At 57.5% G+C, this 23,704-nt stretch overlaps 8 protein-coding genes across 8 annotated transcripts in view; 5 read left to right on the top strand and 3 right to left on the bottom strand.

The window, feature by feature from the left end:
• The window catches only part of PTSG_06749 (uncharacterized protein), a gene marked incomplete at its 3' end in the record, with an annotated part of 3,335 nt that extends 1,491 nt beyond the window's left edge, over positions 1-1,844 (bottom strand). The window contains exons 1-4 of the mRNA XM_004992089.1: positions 1,716-1,844; positions 1,210-1,438; positions 780-985; positions 258-526 (exon numbers count right to left, since the gene is read on the bottom strand). Coding sequence (XP_004992146.1) covers positions 258-526; positions 780-985; positions 1,210-1,438; positions 1,716-1,813 — 802 coding nt within the window. The 5' untranslated portion in view covers positions 1,814-1,844. The remainder of the gene's footprint in view (positions 1-257; positions 527-779; positions 986-1,209; positions 1,439-1,715) is intronic.
• A 59-nt stretch (positions 1,845-1,903) lies between these two features.
• Positions 1,904-3,592, top strand: PTSG_06748 (EGL-Nine protein). The gene has a single exon (XM_004992088.1). The coding sequence runs from the start codon at positions 1,915-1,917 to the stop codon at positions 3,103-3,105; it is 1,191 nt and encodes a 396-aa protein (XP_004992145.1). The 5' UTR covers positions 1,904-1,914; the 3' UTR covers positions 3,106-3,592.
• A 122-nt stretch (positions 3,593-3,714) lies between these two features.
• Positions 3,715-7,497, top strand: PTSG_06747 (uncharacterized protein). The gene is made up of 3 exons (XM_004992087.1): positions 3,715-4,882; positions 5,139-5,207; positions 5,459-7,497. The coding sequence occupies exons 1-3, from the start codon at positions 3,827-3,829 to the stop codon at positions 7,190-7,192; spliced, it is 2,859 nt and encodes a 952-aa protein (XP_004992144.1). The 5' UTR covers positions 3,715-3,826; the 3' UTR covers positions 7,193-7,497.
• Position 7,498: 1 nt separating this feature from the next.
• On the top strand, positions 7,499-10,192 carry PTSG_06746 (uncharacterized protein). The gene is made up of 3 exons (XM_004992086.1): positions 7,499-7,538; positions 8,080-8,887; positions 9,286-10,192. The coding sequence occupies exons 2-3, from the start codon at positions 8,117-8,119 to the stop codon at positions 9,520-9,522; spliced, it is 1,008 nt and encodes a 335-aa protein (XP_004992143.1). The 5' UTR covers positions 7,499-7,538; positions 8,080-8,116; the 3' UTR covers positions 9,523-10,192.
• PTSG_06745 (uncharacterized protein) lies at positions 9,975-12,370 on the bottom strand. The gene is made up of 7 exons (XM_004992085.1): positions 12,119-12,370; positions 11,686-11,846; positions 11,352-11,477; positions 11,054-11,113; positions 10,834-10,930; positions 10,313-10,470; positions 9,975-10,140 (listed from the first exon to the last, which is right to left on the bottom strand). The coding sequence occupies exons 1-6, from the start codon at positions 12,321-12,323 to the stop codon at positions 10,364-10,366; spliced, it is 756 nt and encodes a 251-aa protein (XP_004992142.1). The 5' UTR covers positions 12,324-12,370; the 3' UTR covers positions 9,975-10,140; positions 10,313-10,363.
• Positions 12,371-12,393: 23 nt separating this feature from the next.
• PTSG_06744 (Rad54b protein) lies at positions 12,394-16,935 on the top strand. The gene is made up of 5 exons (XM_004992084.1): positions 12,394-12,413; positions 12,565-13,069; positions 13,362-14,381; positions 14,687-15,599; positions 15,981-16,935. Exons 2-5 carry the CDS (start codon positions 12,578-12,580, stop codon positions 16,766-16,768), a joined length of 3,213 nt encoding a protein of 1,070 aa, XP_004992141.1. The 5' UTR covers positions 12,394-12,413; positions 12,565-12,577; the 3' UTR covers positions 16,769-16,935.
• Positions 16,936-17,100: 165 nt separating this feature from the next.
• Positions 17,101-21,415, bottom strand: PTSG_06743 (uncharacterized protein; the record flags this gene model as incomplete). Its single annotated transcript, XM_004992083.1, has 6 exons — positions 17,101-17,551; positions 17,762-19,399; positions 19,603-19,889; positions 20,262-20,373; positions 20,509-20,858; positions 21,299-21,415. 6 exons carry the CDS (start codon positions 21,413-21,415, stop codon positions 17,101-17,103), a joined length of 2,955 nt encoding a protein of 984 aa, XP_004992140.1.
• A 98-nt stretch (positions 21,416-21,513) lies between these two features.
• The window catches only part of PTSG_06742 (uncharacterized protein), a 2,566-nt gene continuing 375 nt past the window's right edge, over positions 21,514-23,704 (top strand). The window contains exons 1-8 of the mRNA XM_004992082.1: positions 21,514-21,691; positions 21,843-21,968; positions 22,167-22,298; positions 22,507-22,606; positions 22,813-22,952; positions 23,107-23,161; positions 23,374-23,467; positions 23,611-23,704. The exon at positions 23,611-23,704 is cut by the window's right edge and continues 42 nt beyond it. Coding sequence (XP_004992139.1) covers positions 21,569-21,691; positions 21,843-21,968; positions 22,167-22,298; positions 22,507-22,606; positions 22,813-22,952; positions 23,107-23,161; positions 23,374-23,467; positions 23,611-23,704 — 864 coding nt within the window. The 5' untranslated portion in view covers positions 21,514-21,568. The remainder of the gene's footprint in view (positions 21,692-21,842; positions 21,969-22,166; positions 22,299-22,506; positions 22,607-22,812; positions 22,953-23,106; positions 23,162-23,373; positions 23,468-23,610) is intronic.

Here is a 23,704-nt window from a genome sequence, read left to right as displayed (position 1 = left end):
GGTTGGTGGGTGGTGCCATGATAATGACATGACGGTAGAAGTAGCGGTGGTGTTGTGGTGGCGGTGGTGAGTCTGATATGCACAAGCACGCATCCCACAAAACATTTGCCACACACACACACACACACACACACACACACACACAAACAAGCACAAACACATACATAACAAGCAAACACACACAAACACAAGCCATACACACACACACAAGCCATACATACACACCCACATATCACACTGATCACACACAAGACAACCTGCGTGGGTCATGGCCTGTGCAAAGTCAAATCGGCCCGTGTTGAGGACGAGGGACGGGTCAACGCGCGAGTGCTGCGTGGTGACAAGCTTTGCGCCGGGATTGAGCTGCGTGATGACACCCCTGATGCGCTTCAGCGTCGCCCCATCCACAAGGTCCGTCTTGTTCAGCAGGATGATGTCTGCAAACTCAACTTGATCCACCATCAGGTCTGTCAGCGTGCGCATATCGTCCTCAAACCCTTCGCCCTCCTCAACGTCGCCCACAACCCTGTATGTATGTGCGTGCAGTGTCAGTGGGACCACAGCAATTGCATCAGCAGTGCGTGGTGGTGAGCTGATGGAAGGCAGCATTGATTGTGCAGCGACACGTGGACAGTTGGATGCTTGGATATGTCTCTTGCATCTGAAGCATATGAAACAAACGTTGCATGTACACGCACACACACACACGCACCACGCATGTGCACACACACACACCACACACACGCACACACACACACACACCACACGCACACACAGACCTGTCATCTTCAAAGGTCTGGAGGAAGTTGAAGGCGTCAATGACAGTGACGCACGCGTCCAGCTGCGCAATGTGTGCCAGCCTGTCCTCTGGCTTCTCCGCCAAGATGAGATCCGTGAGCTCCTCAAGCCCTGCCTCCTGCACCATCTCCTTTGCCTCCGGATCATCGCTTGCAGCGCTGGCCATCAACATGAACGTTTCCGCCACCTGCAGTGCCCGCGTGTGTGTGTGTGTGTGTAAGGTTGCGCATGAGTGAAGAGCGGGCACACAAGCAGGCAACAAGGTGACAACCCACAGCCACTAAGCAACGCAGCAGCTTTCACACCAAATACAGCAGCGACAGCAGCGACAGCACGCACACAGTACACATACACACGCATGCACACTTACACGCACGCGCACACATGCACACAAGCTCCGCTATGGGTTACCTGGATGGGCTCGGAGATGCCGGTGCTTTCAATGATGCAGTAGTCGTAGTGCTTCGAGCGCGCCAGCTTGGCCAGTGCACGCAGCAGGTCCACACGCAAGGTGCAGCAGATGCAGCCGTTCTGCAGCTGCACCAACTCTGGCTGATCCTCCTTCAGCTCCGTCACGACGCCATTCTTCACAAGCTCCGCATCCACGTTCATGCTTGCCATGTCATTCACAATCACCGCCCTGGCGTGTGCAAGTGTGCAAGGGGTGAAGGAAGAGGAGGGTGAGTTGAGCTGTGGTTGTGTGATCTTGTGATGGGAAAGCAGCCAAGCACAAGTGTAGCAGGGCTGCACAACCAGACAACCGCACCTGCAACAGCAGAAAATCACGGAGAGTACACCTGTACACAGACAGGAACGAGACCACAGATACACCAAACCGCGCACAGCAAGACTTTGCAGCAGGCACATGTCTCCATGTCTCATCATACGTGCTGCTGTGTGAGAGCACTTGGACTTACATGCGCGCGTCCTTCATGGTGCTCTTCTGGCTGAGGAGATGACGCAGGAGCGTCGTCTTCCCCGCTCCAAGGAACCCGCTCAGCACCGCGACTTTCATGTCATCAAATCGTCACAGTTGCTTGCTTGCAAGCAAAAAAGCAAAGCAAAAAAGCACAACAAGAAGCAAAGCGGGCGTTAATTTTGCTAAGCGACAGCACAATGTGGAGTGGGCTCGTGGAAGCGCTGACGAAAGCCGCTGCGGCCGAAGACCACACGCCATGTGGTGGTGGCGGCGTGTTGGCGGAGGTTGAGGAGCGAGGGTTTGCGGTGGTTGACGATGCCTGGCCGGCCGCGCAAGTGGCGCAGCTGAGGAACGAGATTGAGGCCCTGCATGCGGCGGATTGCATGGAGCCGAATCAGGTCCAATTCGCCACGGGCTCTGGTCCCATTAGGCTCACAAAGCCCGGCATCTTTGAAGCAGACATGCACCATGATCAGCGGCGGCAGGCGTGCCCGGGCTTTGACCAGCTGTTCCACACCGTGGCTGAGCTGCAGAGCTGTCTCGCGACAAGGTTCGACGTCGCCCTGGAGCCCGACGCACGACCGCCGGCTGCACCGTGCACAGCAGCCACCGAGGTGCCTGCGACGTCCACGAACGCCACGCACAGCTCAACAACACAGGAGCGCGGCACAGCCAACAAGGTCACCAAGCACACGGAATCGGCCGAGGGAGAGCAGAGTAAGGACCCAGACAACAAGAATGCAAGAGACCCAACGGCAGCCACGGATGATGATGCGCGTTCGAGTGGAGAACAGCAAGAGCAGCTGCAGAAGAACCAGCAGTTTAGCACCTTCACATTGAAGCTGCAATACAACGATGGCACGGGCGGCTGTTTCCCATATCACTACGACAACCCCGCGCCCCCGAACAAGCGGCTCCTGACCGTGCTCGTGTACCTGAACGCAAACTGGCAGCAAGGGGATGGCGGCGAACTGATGTTGGCGCCGTTCCTGGGGAAGCCGCAGGTGATCCCGCCGCTGGAGAACCGCACGGTCATCTTCCGATCGGACAGGATCCTGCATCGCGTGCTCAAGGCAAGCAAACCGCGCGCGTGCTTCACGCTCTGGCTGGACGGCGCCAACACCAACACGGACGACGTTGTGTTTCTGCGCGAGAAGCACTTGACTCCGGCCTTTGTGCCCGAGCTCGTGCGCTCGCCCCTGCAGCGCACGCTGTCCCGTGCTGTGTACGAGGAAGAGTATGAACGCAGCTTGCGTGAGTGCTTTGGCGCCAACCCACGCGACACCAAGTACGCTGTAGCTCTGCATCGTGCCCACCTTAAGCAAACCTTGGCCAACGACAAGCTCCGGCAGTTTGTCCAACACCTCAAGACGGCCCGTCAGTGGTGATCTCTGTGTATGTGTGTGTGTATGTGTGCCTGTGTGTGCTGTGTGTCTTTGTGCGTGTGCTGTGTACGTATGTGTGTGTGTGTTGTGTGCTTGTGTCATGTGCGTCGATTTGTTGATGTCTATGCGGTTGCGTAGCTTGACCTCACATAAGCGGCAAGCACACACAGTTACATGCATACACGAGACCCGCTGTCGTTTTTCTTCCTCGTTCTGTGTGCACATTGGCTTGCCTTTTGTTCGCGCTGTGTCTTGTAGCCTGTGTCTCGACAGAAGCCTGTGTGTCATGCGCATTGGCGCCTTTGTGTGTGTGTCAGTGTCTCCATCCACTAGTGACCCTGTGCAATCCCAGCATGATCTTATTCCTTGCGCAGTATTTCTTTCTCTGCCTTGTTGCTTCAGCTCTCCAAGGTATCCTTCGACCCTTCCGCTTCAAGCCAAGCTCTTGTCACAAGCACAGCTGCTCTGCATTAAACAACTCATAGGTCACACCACACAAGAAGCACAAGGACACCTCACACCTCACACACACACACAACTAACCCTGGTTGTACACCCCTTCACTCTGCGTTCCCGCGGTTTTTCGCGTGCACATTGCAAGTTCTCTGTCCACCACCAACGACACGAAACCACAACACACCACCGCCGCAAGCACAACACACCACCGCAATCACAACCCCACCCGCACGTCCATCACCACAATCGCACGTTCAACGGTGAAAGCATGCTCGCGCGACGGGACAGTGCCGCGACGCCTGTGAGCGCTGGGGTGGATGGCTGGAAGCGCGCTGCTGGCGGAGGTCGTCATGCTTCGCAGCGGAAGCAACGGAAGCAACAACGCCAGGGGGATGTGGTGGATTTGCCCGCCAACTGGGAAGTGCGCATGGACAAGCGCACGGGCCAGCGGTACTTTGTGGACCACAACACACAAACGACATCCTGGGTGGATCCACGCGATATGTGGCGTCGACCAGAGAGGTTTGAGGAGTGCAGTGACGGCGAGCTCCCTCTTGGGTGGGAGATGGCGTACGACCCGGCAGTTGGCACGTATTTCATCAACCACAACACTTGGACGACGCAGCTGGACGACCCTCGCTTCGGGCCCGGCTATCACCAGCACACGGTAATGCCGCGCATGCCAGCAGCATGGTGGAAGAAGGGCCGCATACCGCGCACCGCATCAATGCGGTCGTACGCAAGCACGGCCGACAGCCGCCTGACGTCTGCCACGTCGCTGGACGACTCCATGCTAAACACCTCTGCAGCCAGCAGCAACGTGGATGCTGCAATGGATGAGCTCAGGCAACAGCTGCAAGACTTGCGTGGGCAGATGCTCAAGCTTCAGGGCGAGGCGGCGCAGTATGGCGACGACCCTGCCGTGCAGCGTGACATGAAGCGCGTCAAGACAACCATGCAGGAGCTCTCCAAGCACCTGCGCAAGCTCCAGAAGCAGCATAAGCGAAGCCGGATGCCGTCCATCTCGTCGTCGCGCCATGGCCGGGACGGTCGTCGTGGACGGGACATTGCTCTTCAGGAGCAGCTCCGCCGTCTGCAGTTGGAACAGCGAACGGAGCGGCGCATCTCGGACCTCAAGTTCCAGCTCATGCACGACCTGCATCAGCTGCAAGTGGACGTGGTGAAGGCGGCTGCGCTCCGGCAGCAGAGCAATGGCGCTGGCGTTGGTGGTGGTGCAACAACGCCCTTGCCATCGGAGCTGGCCTCCAGTGGTGCCCTTGCCGACATTGCTTCCCGCCAACGCCAAGTCGAGACGGCCGTTGAGGTGGGGACAGGAACGTGTTTGTGTGTGTGTGTGTGTGTGTGTGTGTGTGTTTGCGTGTGTTTGCGTGTGCGTGTGTATGTGTGTGTGTTTGCGTGTGCGTGTGTATGTGTGTGTTTGCGTGTGCGTGTGTATGTGTGTTTGTGTGTGTGTGTGTGTGTGTTTGTGCGTGTGTACGTAATTGTGCATGGGCATCCGACAAACTCACACGAACACGTACGCCCTTCGTGCAACAATGTGTGTTTTCGCATGTTTACAGGAGCTGATTCGTCAGCGCCGCATTGAGGAAGAAGAGTGGCAAGATACCATGAAGCACATGACGCAATGGGTATGACATCAGGAGTGATGCACCACAACGCACTGGCGTCGTTGCAACCTCCATGTTTCGTGCTCTCCCTGTTCCCTCCCTCCACATACACGCACATAATTCTTGCGAACTCATAAGCTCACCCCCCACACACACACAAACAAACAAACACACACACACATACACACACACACACACACACACACACACACACACACACACACACACACACACACACACACACACACACACACACACACACGCACGCGCAGTTTACGAAGCAAGAGCAGAAGCAGGCAGGTATGGAGGACACGCTGCGCACCATTCTGGCTAACACGACGGCGGCCGCCGACAGCAAGGAGGCCGGGCTGGGTGGCGATGCAGCAAAGCAGTTTGCAAACCTGGAGCGGGCGGTGAAGGAGCTGGCAGACAAGCAGGACCGAAGGGAGACCGAGGTGTGGAGGGAGCTGGAAGCGGCGACGCAGGTGTTTGTGTCCAAGGGGCAGCTGAAGGAGATGCTGGACGGGCAATCGGCGCAGATTGAGGAGTTGCGACGCATGCTGCTCGCACGGCAGGAGGGCCCCAAGACGCGCGTGTGGGACGACGACCTGCAAGTGTTTCTGGAGAAGAACGAGGCCGGCAAGTATGTGTCACGGCGCCGCAGCGCGCGCTCCTCTCGCCCCGGCAGCACCACCCGCGGCATGTCGTCATCGGAGGCGTCCTTGACCGTACCGCCGCCGGGCACGCCGTCCCCCGTCACACACATGGATGCACTCCTGCGCCAGCAGCAGCAGCAGCAGCAGCAGCAGCAGCAGCAGCAGCAGCAGCAGGGGAGCAGTGGCGGTGACGAGGTCGGAAGAGGTGATGGAAAGGGCGGTGCGCGTGGTAACACCCAGCCACCATCATCGCCATCGCCTTCGTCAACAACATTGTCCACAGCGCGCAAGCAGCTGTCCCCAGCGACGCCTGCAGGGCGTGTGCGCCAGGAAGCCAGCAGTGGCCTGACAGCGACCACCAGCGCCCGCCGTCGCCGCCGCCAGCAGCCGCAACCACCTGGTCAGGCCGCAACACCGTTGTCTCGAGGTGGTGCTGACAAGCTCCGCGCCGCGCGGGAGCCTTTGTCCGCTGACGCCAGCAGCATGCCAGCAGCAGGTGGTGAGAAGAAGAATGATGACTGGAAGGTGGACGCAGCTGGTGTCCAAGGTGGCCGTGCCGGTGTGTCCGTGGTGGTGGAGGAGGACGAGGGGCACGAGGATAATGGACAAGGACAGGTGGCACATGCTGAGCGAGGTGGCGTTGTGTCGCCAATGGGAGTTGTGACGCCCGGCATGGTGTCGCTGAGGAGGCGAAAGGGAAACTCAGCCGGGGATCGCACAGCCGCTGGTGTTGCTGCTGCGGATGATACGCGCCGGCACACGGTGTGGGACCGAGAAGATCTGGATGTCACAGGCGGCATCGGTAGCAGTGTCAACGATGGCGTGGGTGGCGATGGCGGCGATGCTGAGGAGTTGGCACACCTGACGCGTGTGCTTGAAGATGAGGATGCGCGGGTGGTGCAGCAGCTGCAGGACGACATCAACTCCGCTGCTGCGCGCTTGGAGTCTGTGCGGCTGCAAGTGGAGGAGCGGCGGCGGGTGCTGCAGACCAAGACGGAGCAGTCGCCGACGTACCGGTTGAAGCAGGGCAAGTTCCACGCTGCGCAGGCTGAGCGGGACGAGCGGTGGATGCACGACGAGACGATTCAGCGGCTGCTGCGGCTGGCGGACGAGGAGCGGGCGAACCTGGAGAAGCTACGGGCGAGGGCGGAGCAGAAGGTGAGCGAGCTGCGGTTCAATCAGCGCCGCAACCCGCACGGCCTGTCGTTCCATGACAAAGTCGCCTTCTTCGGCACGGCTAGCGCGGAGGTGGTTGATGTCTCTGATGACCTGGTTGGACCAAAGCCGTTTGGGCTCAAGCGCCAGATTGATGGCTCCCTTGACGTCAAATACGAGCAGTCTGCATGTTGATGAGCTCATGCGCGGGCATGTGCAGTGGAGGGAGTGTGCCGTGCAGTTGTGGGGGGGGGGGATGTGTGTGTGTCTGTGTGGATGCGTGATGTGTGTGTGTGTGTGTGGGTGTGCGTGTGTCGTACAGTGTGGGTGTGTGCACTGCAGTGTGGGTGTGAAGTGCGCTTGCTTTTTCTGCTCCTGCTGCTGCTTGCCTGGTTGCCTGACAACAGAGAGAGCAGGTGTGTGTGTTTGCCATGTCCCTGACTTGTCCTACCCTGACGTCATGAGTACAGCTTTTATGTGCAATATCCACCAATTTTTATCGATCAAGTTGTCAGCGAAGCGCAAGATCGAAGCACCGAAGGTGAGACGATGACGCAGACAGATGTGCGATGCCACTCGGTGTGGGGTGTGCGTGCTTTGTGGGTGGTTTGGTTGGGCAGTGGTTGGATGATGGAGACATGTTGCTGCGGCAGTTGCCAGTTGCTGTTCGTCCGGTCAGCTTTGGTTGTTGTGTTGGATCGTCGTTGGGTTGACGTCGTTGGGTCAGGCAAAGCACCGAGGCGAACAAACTTTTCGCACACACGCACGCGTGCTTGCGTGCCTGTGTTGCACTCGAGTCGTCTTTTTGCCGGCTGTCGATCTTTCAGTAGCCACCCTCCTTCGCAACAACAACAACTCGCATTCTCAACAACAAACCTACACATTCACACACACACACACACACACACACACACACATAAACGCAGACGTCGCCAGATACACACACACACACACATCTCAACGCACCCACAGTCGCACTCACAGTTGCACTCACAGTCGCAGTCACTCCCTCACACTCACCCTCACGACGCATATACACCCATACGTCTTCCCCACATCGTCCCTCCTACGTCCTCTCTCAGCCAAGGAAACGAACCAACCCCCCAAGTCAAGCCAAGGATGAAGGCGATTTCGGCGGTGTGCCTGTGCCTGGCCGCGCTTGTTGCGGCTGTGGCTGCGGACTGCAGCGACTCTGTCATTGAGACGTCCGAGGAGTGCCTTGCGACGTGCCAGGCCCAGTTTGGCGTCTCCGAGTACGAGTTCTCCAGCATCAACGGTGACACGTTCTGCACCTGCGTGACGGCCGGCGGCGACGAAGCCGTGTGCACGACAACCACGACGACGACCACGACGACGACAACCACGACCACCACGACCACCACAACCACAACCACGGTGTACACGCCGCCAACGGCAGACGAGTTCCGCACCCGCCTGGCGGAGCTCCTGGGCGCGGGCTGCGTCAACGCTGTCAACAGCAGCATGAGCACGGAGTTTGCCACGTGCGCTGCCACCTACAACGCGGCCCTGCCCACGTACGAGGACATGACCACGCAGGACTACCTCAAGGAAGTGTGCCAGAGCACTTGCGTTGCCACCATCTTCGACTCGATCAACATCCTCACGCAGGCCAACTGCATGCTGAGCGATGAGGACGCGCAGCAGTTTGTGGGGCAGGACGACATCCTGGACCAGATTATCGCCTTTGCCTCCCTGCAGGACCGGCTCAGCGTGATGTGCGCGCGCAGCTCCGTCAACAACAAGTACTGCGGCCTTGCCCTTGACAACCTCAAGTTCTTCCGTCTCAACAACACCGACTACGGCGAGAGCCACTGCCAGACCCTGGTCAAGCACGGCAACTGCCTTGGCACTATCCTCATGGCCGGCGAGGTGTGTGTGTATGTGTGTTTGTGTTTTGTGTTTGTTCGTTCGCGTTTGGTTTGTGTGTGTTGTTTGTGTTTGTGTTGTGTGTTTGTGTTTGTGTTGTGTGTGTGTTTGTGTTTGTGTTGTGTGTGTGTTTGTGTTTGTGTTGTGTGTATGTGTTTGTGTTTGTGTTGTGTGTGTTTGTGTTTGTGTTGTGTGTGTGTGTGTTTGTGTTGTGTGTATGTGTTTGTGTTTGTATGTGTGCGTGCGTGCGTACGATGTTTGCTTCTGTCACTCTGCCACCTCATCTCCTCATCTCATTTTCGCTTCATTTCGTTGCCCTCCTTCCATTCATATCTTCATCTCACCTCATCTCCCCAACGTCTCACCACGTCATCATTTCCACTGCCTGTCCACACGTGCAGGAGAATCCGCTGTTGCTTGAGCCATTTGTGCCCAGCAACGAGGACATCTCTGGCGTTGTGTGCAGCGTTGCGGCTCACTGCCGCGCCGTGGGCGTCAACACCGTGCTCATGTCTGCCGCCACCACCGAGGACCTGGCCACCCTCTCTGCCAGCGGCACCACCTCCTCTGCCACCACCACCACCGCCAGCGCGGCCGTTGCCCTGCTTGCCGTCGCCGCCGCCGCGCTCCTTGCATAAGGGGGGGACGTATCATCAATCCTTTTGTCCCACATGCCACTTCATTCTCCCCTGTCATCACAACACTTTATTCTCCCCTGTCATCACAACACTTTATTCTCCACCCCACTTCCCTCCTTTCCTCTCTTCTCATGGTTGCCTCGCCTCGACTCTCCACCAGCAGCCGCGCTTGTCACTGCAACGATGCTTGTACCCTTGGGTGCTGTTTTGCTAGCCCGCTCCTGTATTTACACAAGCGCAATCGGTGACACAGGCCACGTGCTGTTTGGGGCGGTCCCTTGTCACTGCTGTGTGTGGTTGTTCATGGTTGATGGTCGCCATGTCGCCATCATTGTTGTTGTATGACCTCTCCTTCTCCTTCCTGCCTCGCCACCCACCGCAGAAGCTTCCATGAAGCCACTTCCCCCCTGAGTGCCTGGTTACGCGTGTCTTGTCTTGTCTGGTCTTGTTGCGTGCGTTTGCGTTGTATGCGTGTGTGTGTTTGTGCGTGACTGTCACGGTTTCCCTCTCTGTGTGTGTGTGTGTGTGTGTGTGATTGGTTGCTTCTTATTCGACAGCATGTTGATTCATTCTCCTTTTCCTTTGTGAGCGTGTCTTGTTTCGGGCGTGTCCATGATGCTGCAAGCGTCTTGTCAGCACCACCAGCAAACCAGAAATCAAATCAGCGAGACAGGTCATGTGTGTATGTGTGTATTTCGCAAGTAACGTCATGCCAACCCACAACGTGTGTGAAATGCGAAATGGGAGCGCACGCAACAAGCAACCCGCACCCTTCCATACACACACTCACATGGACAGTTGCCAGATATGATGTGTGCAATCGAGCTGGGCAAGTGGGTTTCTACAACGCCGCCGCTGCCGCTGTTGATGTTGGCGACGACAATGATGATGGTGGAATGGCAACACATCGGCCGTTTCCCAGTTCGGGCCATCTCACGACACACGTGTCTGTGTGCGCGTGCGTGCGTGCATGTGTGTGCGTGTGCGTGTGTGTGTGTGTGTGTGAAATGCAGCGTGACACACAAAGCAAACGAGTCCAGTGTCACTGGCGGAAAGCAATCAACGACACAACAACTACGACCTTCAACATCTGCACAGACACACAGACACACACACACACGCACGCAGACACGCAGACACACACACACACACACACACACACACACGCAGACACGCAGACACACACACACACACACGCAGACACACACATACGCACGCATAGAGCAACACGCCACTGTTCTGTTCTTGCTTCCATTCAATCTCTGCCTTTCTCTCACTCACGACACAGGTCAATTTGCAGGTTTGACGCACCGACAAACCACTGCAGCAGCTTTGCGGAGAGGGATAGCGTGGTGACACGGCATATGCTCTCCACATAGACGATGGTTGCATCGTTCAGCCCAAGCACCTTAACCATGGCAGCGGCAACAACGCGTGTGACCGACATACGCCGAGGCGAGGACCGAGTGGACAACATGGTCACGATCAGGCAGCGCCCCCGTCACCACGACCAACCCTTGACCACACGCACCTTCAAAACAAAAGCGGCGATGCACACGGGCACACACGACCCAGGCCCGTTGACGAGGATCTGATGTTCAGTTTGAATTGGGAGGGGGGGAGGAGTTAGGGTGAGGGACCGAAGCGGATTGTAGCTGAAAACGTAATGGCCTCTGCAACAGCGCACATAGACAGAGAGGCAGACAAACTGGCATAGCAAACGTGCACAGTCACACGCACAGGCACAGACACAGTCACACGCACAGACACACACACACACACACACACACACACACACACACACACACGCTGATGCGTGCACATCTCACCAGTTGTGGTTGTGTACGAAGCAGCAACGGAAAGCTGTCAATCAGGGCGCGTAGGGTTGACACCACAGATGTCATGTACGACTGCCCCACTTCGCGGCTGCGCGATATCGCATGAAAATGTACCCCCTGCCTCAATGGCACCGCATAATGTTGCGCGCGTGCATGCGAGTGTGAGAGTGTAAGTGTGAGTGAAAGCGAGTCTGGGTGAGTTCAGCGAAAATCTTCTGTGAAGAGAACGGAAGCGGGGAAGGGGAGAGAGACACCACACTACACTACACACACACACACACACACACACACACACACACACACACACACACACACGTGCACGCACCTTGGAAACTGTGCTCTGTTGCTGTTCAAAGTTGACTGCCTTTTCTCTGCTATGTGCATCTGTTTGAGCGACAACGTAGTGCCTGGGGTACAACCGTTTGTTTGGTTTGCTGTCCTCACTCGCTGCCCGCAGCAGCTTCAGCATCTCCATGGTATGTCCACCTGAAAGAGAAGGGTGCGCGAGGGTCCACGTCAGTACCGACATGAACAAAAAACATAAACTGGTGCACTCACACATACAAGTGCAACCAAACACAAGTGCAACCAAACACAAGTGTACCCACACACACACACTCACACACACACACACACACTCACACACTCACACACTCACACACACACACTCACACACACACACACACACACACACACACACACACACACACACACACACACACACACACACACACACACACACACACACACACCCCGACCTGATCCGAGCACGATGAGTGTCGAGCACTGTGTTGGCAGAGCAGTGCGGCTGCGTGCTTGCTTGCTTGTGTTTGTAATCTCTCCTTGACCAAGCTCCGCTTGCCGCGCACGGATCCCCAACAGCACATCCACCACCCTCCCCACGCACCACGCCACTACCACTCCAAGCACAAGCACAAGCACAAACACACCCAGCGTCATCATCGTCCACCCACCGTCCGATCCGCCGCAACTGTCTCACTGCGTTTTGTGGTGTCGCACATTTGACCGCGAACCGCGGGCTTGTTCAAACGGGTTTGTTGTTGGGACGTGTTTGAACCACCACCACTCCACACTGCCTGCCGCAAACACCTGTCTGCCTTGCTTGCACTGCTTGGTTGCACCAAAGATAGATAGATCGAAGATACCCACATTGCCTTTCCACCTCTTCTTCCACTTGACGAAGACCCAGCGTGAGGATGCGGCGATCGGCGGCACCGAGCCAGCGCTTCAAGGCGCCAGGCAAGGCCAAAGGCGCCATGATGCGCGCAGCCTTCCTGCCTCCACGCACCGCGCACGGCACCGGCACCGCGAAACCAGTCACTGCGGCTGCTTCAACTCGTGCTGCAACCACTTCGTCTTCCGCGCCAGCATCTACAGCAACAACGCCTGCAAAGGAGTCCAAGGCCACCGCAAGCACCGCAAGCGCCACGCCTGGTGCTGGTTCTGTGGGCACGTCGACGACGCCTGCTGCACGTGGGGCTGGTCTGCCGAAGAAGAGCCCGCTGGGCGCTGTGAATGGGCAGGCACGAAAGCGCGCCAAGTTTTCCATGCCCACGCAGAACATGGATGTTGTGCGCAAGAAGCAGGAGCAAGATTCCAAGGACATGCCCTGGCGCTACTTTTCCGTCGTCTGGTGCAAGTTCAGCCGCAAGAAGCACAAGACCTGGGAGGGCGACGCCATCTTGCTGGTTCGTGTTGACCATTGCGTGTGTGTCTGTGCACGTGTGTGTGTGTGTACGTGTGCCTGTGTTTGCGTGTGTGGACGTGTGTGTGTCTGTGCACGTGTGTTTGCGTGTGTGTGTGTGTGCACGTGTGTTTGCGTGTGTGTGCGTGTGCGTGTGTTTGCGTGTGTGTGTTTGCGTGTGTGTGTCTGTGCACGTGTCTGTGTGTGTGGGCGTGACGTGCGCGTATTGTCTCCCAATCAAGGTTCTTACACCCCCTCCCGTTTCAACTTCACATACACGCACCCACACCTAAAAGGTGCGACACACGACGGCCATCTTGAAGGACACGGAGGGCAAGGACGTGTCCAAGAGCACGACGATGAAGGCCAAGGACCTGGCCAGCTTGAAGGAAGGCGAAACGCTGTACTTTGGCGGCAAGGAGATTGAGATTATGGGCACCATCAGCGAGGAGGCATACGCAACGGGCAAGTGCTTCCTTGGCGGCGGAGGTGGGGCCACCAGCAACACGCCCAAGCCCCCAGCCAGGCGCGCCCTGCCAAAACCAAAGGCCTTCAAGCGCGTCACTGCCGGCGGTGGGGCCGCTGGGAACGGCAGTGCCTCTGGCGGTGGCCGCACGTCGCCCACGAAGAAGCCCATCACCCCGCGCTTCGACCCCAACGCGCCAGGCGCCCTGGTCATCAACCACCCCGCCGGCGCCAAGCACCAGGTGGTCCCCGTTGTGGTTGACCCGCACCTCGGCGTGCACCTCCGCCCGCACCAGCGCGTGGGCGTGGAGTTTCTCTGGCACTCTGTTGTCGGCAAGCCCCACGTGGAGGGCCAGGGCTGCATCCTGGGCGACGAGATGGGTCTTGGCAAGACGCTGCAGTGCATCACGCTCATCTGGACTGCGCTCAAGCAGAACCACGACGGCAAGCCCCTGGCCCGCCGCGTCATGGTCGTGTGCCCGGGCAGCCTGGTGCGCAACTGGGAACAGGAGTTTCGCAAGTGGCTCGGGCGCGAGCGCATCAAGGTGTTTGTGGTCAAGGCCGACAAGCCCGTGCGCGAGTTTGCCGCGGCCAGCGTGTTCTCCGTGCTGCTGCTGTCCTACGAGATGCTGCTGCGCAACATTGCCGACGTCAGCAAGCTCAACCTCGACATTGTTGTGTGCGACGAGGCGCACCGGCTCAAGAACACGAGCGCCAAGACCACCATGGCCATGATGGGCCTGCGCGCCCGCCGCCGCATTGCCCTCACCGGCACACCCATCCAGAACGACCTGCAGGAGTTTTTCGCCATTGTCGACTTTTGTAACCCAGGCATCCTCGGCACGCAAGCGGTGCGGTGGTTGCGTTGTGTGTTGTGGACACCTTGGCTCTTGTGTTAATCCTCTTGCTGCCACTCCATCCACCTTCCGTCCTCTCGCTGTTTCCCCCACAACACCCACCCACGCACACACACACACACACACACACCCACACACACACACACACACACACACACACACACACAAACACACCCACACATGCACACACACATGCAGTGTCTTATCCACAAATACTGTCTGACACCCACCCACCACACCCACACTTCATCTCCTCTCTCTCTCCCCCACCGCCGTCCCTCCTCCCACATCAACGGCAGACGTTCCGCCGGGTGTATGAGCGGCCCATCCTGGAGTCTCGGCAGCCCACGGCGACGCCGGCAGAGCGCAAACTCGGCGACGCGCGCGCCACGGAGCTGACGCGCATGATCTCCTCGTTCTGCCTGCGCCGCACCAAGGAAATCAACCTCAGCTACCTCCCGCCCAAGTCGGACTACGTGCTGTTCTGCCGCCCGTCGCAGACGCAGCTGCAGCTGTACCGCGCCCTGCTGCGCTCCACAGCCGTCAAGTCGTGCTTGCAAGGCCGCCTCTCTGCCGGCAGCCACCTCGTCATCATCACCGCCCTCAAGACCCTGTGCAACTCCCCAACCATCCTCTGCCGCAAAGGCCAGCCCGACGCGGGCAGCGGTCGCTCCCGCACACCCAGGCCAAAGAAGAAGGCGACAGCGACGACGAAGAGCAGCAGCAGCAGCAGCAGCAGCGGCAGTGGTGGTGGTGGTGGTGGTGGTGGTGATGGCAATGATGACGACGACGATGATGATAACGAGGACGATTTCGTGCGGGATTTGATGGTGGAGGAGCTTGGGCGGCCTGCGCTGTCCACGCTGGACGACGTGGAGGACGTGTCGCTGTGCGGAAAGATGCAGCTGCTCTCGCACATGTTGCAGCACTGGCGTGCGCACCCGGCCAACGAGCGCGTGCTCATCGTCTCCAACTCCACCAAGGTGCTTAGCCGCGTGCAGGCCCTGTGCGAGCAGTGCGCTTACCCGTTTCTGCGCCTGCAGGGCAACACGCCCACGCACAAGCGCCTTGAGCTTGTGAACCGCTTCAACAGCCGCGTGCGCGACGACTTTGTGTTTCTCATGAGCAGCAAGGCCGGTGGCGTCGGCCTCAACATTGTCGGCGCCTCCCGCCTCATCCTCTACGACACGGACTGGAACCCAGCCAACGATCGTGAGTCGGTTGTGGGACCGGGACAGAGAGACTGTGTCATTGGGCCGTTTGTTTTATCTCGCATGCGTGTGCGCATGTGTGTGTGTGTGTGTACATGAGCGTGTGTTGTTTTTGCTTCGTCTTGACTATGCCTCACACACATGCACACGCTCACACATACACATACATACATACATACATACATACATACATACATACATACATACATACATACATACATACATACATACATACATACATACATACATACATACATACATACATACATACATACATACATACATACATACATACATACATACATACATACATACATACATACATACATACATACATACATACATACATACATACATACACACACAACCTGTTACCGTTTAGTGCAAGCCATGGCACGCGTGTGGCGCGATGGGCAGAAGCGACACGTGTACGTGTACCGCTTCCTGACCACAGGCACGATTGAGGAGAAGATTTACCAGCGGCAGGTGCACAAGCAAGGCCTGAGCGGCTCTGTCGTGGACAAGCAGGGCAGCAAGAAGACGGCGGGCACGAAGCAGGTTGCTGGTTTCTCCATGGAGGAGCTCAAGGACATCTTCTCCCTGCGTGAGGACACCAAGTCGGACACCAACGACCTGCTCAAGAAGTTTGCTGGCGAGGATGGCAGTGGCAGCGGGCGCCAGAAGTCTGCCTCGCTCTCCCTCGACACGCTGCTGACGTGGAATCGGCAGCTGGCGCCGTTTGACCACGCGCGCTTTGACGACGAGGCGCTCAGGGCCGTGGACGACGCAGCAGGGGGCTTGCTCACGTGCGCGTTCCACACGAGCTCCAAAGACGGCGGCGCTGGCGACGTGGACAAGGAGGTGGCTTCGGCCGTGCTCACCGAAGCTGCCAGCGGTGACGACAATGATGAGGAAGACGCAGACGAAGGAGACGAGGAAGCAGAGGAGGAGCAAGGGGAAGGAGAAGAGGAGGAGGAGGAGGAGGAGGAGGAGGAGGAGGAAGGTGAAGAGGTGAGCAAGGAGGCAAGCAAAGCCGGCAGCAGCATCAACACGAGGAGCACGAGCAGCAGCAGTGGCAGCAGTGTGCAGCAAGGATGGTCCAACAACCTCGACACCCGCGAGCTTGTGCTGGAAGACGATGATGATGACGATGACGCGTTTGTGCCCTGATGTGGTCAGCGCAGCCATGCAAAGAAGCCAGTGTTCGTTGTCCTTCTTCGGTTTCTGTGGTAATTGATTGATGATTGATTTCTCTTCAACTGACAGACAGACAGACACAGTGTCCTAAAAGTGCAGCAGCCTGCTGACGCGAGAAGCAATAAACAAACAGCTTCAGGCTCAGAGTCACATTATCGATCATTGTTGATGGACAAGCGAAGTGGGGAACATGCACACGGAAGCGAATCGGAATATTTGACGCAAATGTAACCACAAAACAACGAAACTGGCAAGGGCACATAGATAAATCAGAGGGTTGAAAGTATGGAGCAAAGCAAACAGGGTCACGATGGCGCGTTGTCATCAGTTGCGCGGCTGGCAGAAACACGGTGCGTTGTGGGCTGCATGTCCAAGGTGTTGCTAACGCCAGCACGACGACTTGTATCTGCGTTCGGCCTGAGTGAGCTTCTTTGAATGGGTCGCAAGCGTCGCCCACCCGTGCGTTGTGAGTGCTGCGTCGTTGATGACGGTGGTGCTGCTGACGATGCTGATGGTCTTGCTGTTGATATCGGTGTCAGTATGGACGCTGTTGACGATGTCATTGTGGATGCTGTTGTTGTTGCTGCGATGGTGAGGTCCGGGTGGCGTTGCAGTGGCGGCAGTGATGGCGGTGGTCGGGCTGACGGGCGTGACACAGGTGCAGATCCATGGCGCCGTTGCTGCTGCTGGCGGTGATGATGGCCAGAGCCAGAGCCAGAGCGGCTGCTGCTCGTACCGCCGTGCACGCCGGCACCACTGATGGCAATGGTAAGCATGTTGTGTGTATATGTGTGTGTGTCAGCAAACACGAAGACATGCAAACGTGTACACAGCATGCGCACACATACACAGCATTTGCATACACAGCACACACACAGCATTTGCATACACAACACACACACAGCATTTCATACACAGCACACACAGCATTTGCATACACAGCACACATACACATGTCCGCCTCACCTGAGCGCGAGGGATGCGGACGACGCACGCAAGATCTGGTCATGCATGCGCTGGCGCTGCTCGCGTGTGCTGCGGCGGTGCAATCGCCCTCTCGGCTGGCGTCGTGCTGCGTTGCTGTTTACAGCAAAGCTCGCGCTTCCCATGCCAGGTACAACCATGCCAGGTACACGCGCAGCACCAACATGGCCCGCATGCGGCTGCGACGCGTGCCTTTGTTGGCGCTCACCCCCCTCTTGTGATGCTTGTCGACGTTGCAGTGAAGACGATGATGGCGCAAGCGTGCTTAATACTGTCGCCGCTGGTGTTGCCGGTGAAACTGATATGCTCCCTGTACTGGTGCCGCCGTCACGTCTCGTCGACATCATCTGTTGTTGGATCAGCCCCGCTTCGCTGCTGGCACGTGGTCCCATCACTGCTGCTGTCGCCGCACCACGGAGCTGCAGCTGTGCCAGCGCCTCCCGCTGCTGTTGCATATCCTCCCTTTTGTCTACTTCTTCCTCGTCTTGAGGACGGGGCCTTCGGGGTGGTCGGGGTGGTCGTGGTGGTCGTGGTGGTCGTGGGTGTTGGGACCTGGCTGCCCCTCCTCGTTGCGCTGGCTGATGCGAATTATTCCTTCGAGCAGCAGCATTGTTGCTGCTACTGCTGCTGCTACTGCTACTGCTGGTGTCTGTGCGTGCTGACGCCACTGGTGCCGTCGAACTGACTTGAAGTGACCCATGCAGTTCCAGCGGAGGCGCAGGCTGTAACTCAGGCAGCTGGCGCGGTTCGGTGGTGTGTGTGCTGGTCCTCCCACTTCTCCTTCTTGTTCTTCTGTCCACAGCGTCCTGACTGGCACGCGCGCTGCCACTACCGCTGACACGACCACCTGCATCACTGTGCGCGTCCTCGCTCGCCGCGTGGCGCACTGCAGCGCCCTCACCCTCCAGCACCAGCGCTGGCGGTCCCTGCTGTTGCTGCTCTTGTAGGTGCATCGTACCACGACCACCATCTCCCGCCAGCCTTCCCCGTCGTCTCCGCCCCCGCTGCTGCTGCCGCCGCTGCTGCTGCTGTTCATCGTCGTGCGGACGTGCTATGGCCTCTTCGGCTGTCCCCGAGCCAACACCACCCTGCACGCGCCTGCCGTGTTGCCGTTGTCGTACCCGTTGCTGCTGCTGCTGCTCTTGCTGCTCTTGCTGTTGAGCACTCGGTTGCGGTGGTGCTGGCGGCGGCCGCGGCTGACGTGTTGATGTGATCGCGCCACCATCACCACCACCACCACCACCACCACTGGCTATGGTGTCGACAGCCTCGGCGCCAACGCTCAGCCCATCAATGGGGCAGCAGTTGCGCTGTTGTGTCAAGTACGGGTCAATGCACGCCTTGTGAAAGACATGTCCGCAGCCAAGCTTGCGTACGGTTGCGCCCTGGAGCACGTGCTGACTGCACACGTCGCATGTCGTTGGCGGGGACGCGCGTGCCAGCGGGTGGCGTGCGTTGACCACAAAGGCAGGGTATGCTTGGTCGAGGGCGCGGGTGTCTGCGAGAGACACGGCAGCTGGGCGGTCAAGCAAGAGTAGCATGTCGTAGTCGGCGTCAGAGAGGTCACGCTGCTGCAGCTGCTCAATCAGGGCGCGGGGCAGCGCAGCCCGATCAACAACCCTGGCAGTGGTGGTGGTGGTGGTGAAGAGGTGGGGGGGGGCGAAGGAGATCACGTGGCGTGTGAGTGAGGTGAGAGCATAGGGGGAGACAGGGACACGACAAACACTACTTCAACTTGTGGATGAATGCACAGAAAGACACACAGGCAGGCAGTCAGGCAGAAAGACACACAGGCAGGCAGAAACACACACACACACACACACACACAGACGAACTTTGGCTGCGCCTTTGTGGTTGCCTTGCAGGTGAAATTGTGTTGGGAGTGTGCACCTGCGATAAAGCACGCCTGGCACAGATCAAAGGAGGCGCACACACGACACGTGTAGAGCTCCCCCTCAATCGGCGCTGCTTTGCACTGCCCGCACGTGTGCCCAAGATGCTGGTCATCACGTGCCTTTCGCGCTGTTCGTTTGGTCTTGGGCTGCAGACACAGCTGCCGCACCTGCGCAAAGTCGCCAAATGAAACACGGCACAGCGGGCAGCGAATATTCTGCACGAGCAAAGGGAGATAGATGAGCAGGGGGACGTGAGTGTTGGGTGGCGGAGTGCGAGTGGAGGCTGTGATGTCGTGGGCTTGAAAAAGACGTCCAAGTTTGGGTAACCAAAGGCATCAGAGCGCGCGCACACACAATACAACAGACATACACATACACGCAACACACACACACTGTCCTACAAACAAACAAGCACACACACACACAAACACACAAACACACACACACACACACAAACACATACAACACTCAAACACACACACACACAAACACATACAACACTCAAACACACACACACACACAAACACATACAACACTCACACTGACATACATACACATGTACAACACGCACACAAACACACACACACCTGTGTTTCGCCCTGGGACTTTGCGTGTTTTGCCCACTCGTACATGCAGTCAGCATGGACAGACATACCGCAACCATGATGGCAGTACACGATGGCTTGTGTTGCATCATCTCTGTGCGTTGGCGTGACATGCATGTCAGTTGGAGGTGAGCCGTGTGTGCAACTCTGGACCTTCAAGAGCAGCCATGCGTGGAGCACGAGCACAAGGCCGTGGTGGGAAAAAAACAAGCAGAGTGGTTGTGCTTACGGTGTGAGGAGTTCGCATTGGCAGATGGGGCACACGTCGTCCTCTGTGATGGGCCGCTGTTCGACGGTGCCACCGGCCTGTCCATCTTCACCCTTTCCTTGCGCTTCTGTCTCTGACGACGATGGCTGCTGGGGCGGCGCCTCGCTCCCGCGTAGCAGCTCCTGTACTTCTCGGTCGATGAGCGACTGCTGCCAGACGATGGGGTTCGTCTCAGGAACCCGCAGCTTGCGCAACAGGACCCACAGGATGTGAACGCACAGCTCGTGTTCCTTGCGGTACTGAGGGCACGAGCAGGAGCTCACGCCGCCAAGCAGCACCTTGTACTTCTTATTCACTTGTGGATCCTTCACCTGTGCGCGTGTGTATGTGCGTGTGTTGTGGAGTGCAATTGGGAGGGGGGAGAGGGAGGGGAAGAGAGTCAGCGCCGGCTCTGCACACAAGCACACACATACACACACAGACACAGACACAGACACAGACAGACACACACACACACATACACACACACACACACACACGCACACACACAGACACAGACACACACGCACGCACACACGCACACACACACATACACACCATACACACATACACACATACACACATACACACATACACACATACACACACACACACACACACACACACACACACACACACACACACACACACACACACACACACACACACACACACACACACACACACACACACACACACACACACACACACACACAACCATCGCAGCTGTCGCAACCACGCTCCATGATCTGCAACATGCATCACAGCGCACCACGAAGCCTGTTGGGCCGGAGCGGGAGACGAACAAGAGGCGCGTGTTCTTGGCTTCTTCCACTCTGGTTCGAATCACCTCCGGGCACACCCGGCGCCATGGCATGGCACGTGACATGTCCTCACGCAAGCACCATGAACCTGCGTCGCTTGCTGGCTGCTGACAGCAATGCTGCTGATGGTGCTGTTGTCATTCGTTGCTATCGTCAGTCCTGTCTGCCTGATTGCTGCTGCACTTTTGAATTTCGACAAACACCAACCAACAAGGACGATGACCACTGGCAGCGGTGGTGGTGATGGCCAGTGGGAACGGTTCCAGGCCTTTGTTGGCAGGGTGAGGGAGAGGTTGGACGCGACAGGATGCACCTTGCCTGTGGCTCAGGCACTCTCCGAGGTCAGCAGTGCATGCGTGTGTATGTGTGTGTGTGTGTGTGTGTGCGTATCTGCACGCTCCCCACAAAACACTGCACCGCAGCACCAAACCATGCTCGCCCCTCACTCGCTTCCCACCGACCGCTTGCTCCTCTTCTTCTGCGTGACCACAGGCAGAGGAAGCACTTGCTGATGCGAAGCGGGAGTACCTCAAGAAGAAGATTATGTGCGACCTTGTGCGCGACATCGTCAACGAGGATTCAGCCATCGACCGTCCTCGAACGCAGCGGCACAACAAAGTATGCTGTGTGTGTGTGTGTGTGTGTGTGCGTTTGTTTGTTTTAGTGTGTGTGTGTGTGTGTGTGTGTGTGTGTGTGTGTGTGTGTGTGCGCGCGTGTGTGTGTGTTCGCTGTCGTGTTGCTGGTGTGCCGGCCCAGTTGGCGGTCACCTCTCACCCCCACAACTGATCCTTTCTTTGTCTGTAACCTGTTGGGCAGACGTGCGACACAGCTGGCCGGCTGTTTCACGCCGCGTGTGCGCAACACATGAGTCGAGTTGATCCTACCACAAACATCCGCCTCTTTGGCCTCGACACAGCAGACCTCACGTTGGAATGCGACGATGAAACGGTGCGCATTGTGTGTTTGTGTGTGTGTGTGTGTGTGTGTGTGTGTGTGTGTGTGTGTGTGTTTGTGTGTGTGTGTGTGTGTGTGTGCGTGGGAGCGGGGACGGCTTTGAGCGCATGCATAGCGGAATGCACTCTTGCTGCGAGTCATGTCTGCTGCTCGCTGTCTTTCGCACTAACGGCCTCTCTTGTTTGTGGTGCACGTGTTGCAGAGGCGGGTTGTGAGCCAAACCTTGGGCGACATCATGTCGTCTCACTTGACCAAGGTCGCCAGCAGTGTTGTCCGTATGCACCACTCCACATCTGAACGAGGTGAGGCTATTGCACAGAGAGAAAGTGTGTGTGTGTGCGTGTATGTGTGTGTGTGTGTGCGTGTATGTGTGTACGTGCTCCCTATCAGACATGCATTGCTTGTTTGCTCTTGCTTGTTACACACATCCAATGTGTGTTCACACAACACGTGCACGCACCATGTTCATCCACACACACACACACACACACACACTCGCTCTCGGCAGATGCGGAAGGGCTGCTTGTGGCGAAGAGCAAGCAGCTACCGGCGTTGCTGCGAGAAGAGAAAGCGGAGATGGGGGCAGCAGAGGCGCCGACACGGCAGCTGTTACTGCAACACATTGACGCGCTTAAGCAGCTCATGGAGGTGCGGTGGTGTCGCGCGTGCACGTGTGTGTTCATCCCATTCATATACTGTTGCAGTTCCTCTGCTTGAAGAGGCGGAGGTCTGCTTGCAGGCATCATTCAATCCCTGTACTCCTGCGCTCACGTTTTGCCCTGCTGCTGTGTTGACGCAACAGCTGCAAGTACAGCACCTCAAGACACTGGAGCACATTCTCCTCAAGTTTCGCATCGGTCAGATGGGACACAAACACACGGACATTTTACACACAACATACGCTGACGTGCATGTGGTGCACCTGTGATGCTTGTATTGCTGAAGTGAGCCTCTCATGTGTGTGTATGTTTGTGTGTGCACGTTGTGTGCGGGCGTGTGTGCGTGTATGTGTGTGCATGTTGTGCATGTTGTACGTGTGCGTGTGCGTGTGCGTGCATGACGTGTGCAGGTTTGCACGATGGCGACTTTACGTTTGCTGCGGGGCAGACGGTGCGTGCAAAGTGGCTCATCGTCCGCAGCAGAAAGGCGCGATACAGCCTCAGGTATGTGTGTGTGTGCGCATGTTGGCCGTGTTGTGTTATGTTTGTGTAGTGTGGTTGCCACGCACGCATGCATGCATGGGAAAGTGAAAGCATCTTTCTTGAGCTGTGGCTCACGTGCCCACATTGCTGTTGTTGCACGCCAGGCTGTGCATGCAAGACATCTTGGACAAAACGTACACGGAGCACACCATACCGCAGCTGCAATCCATCCACGCGGAGCTCCATCGCGCATATGAG

This window comes from Salpingoeca rosetta (assembly GCF_000188695.1).
Source record: "Salpingoeca rosetta unplaced genomic scaffold supercont1.17, whole genome shotgun sequence".
In the NCBI taxonomy this organism is placed as follows: domain Eukaryota; class Choanoflagellata; order Craspedida; family Salpingoecidae; genus Salpingoeca; species Salpingoeca rosetta.
The sequence above is the reverse complement of the archived record's forward strand: the minus strand, read 5'-3'. Positions and strand labels throughout refer to the sequence as shown.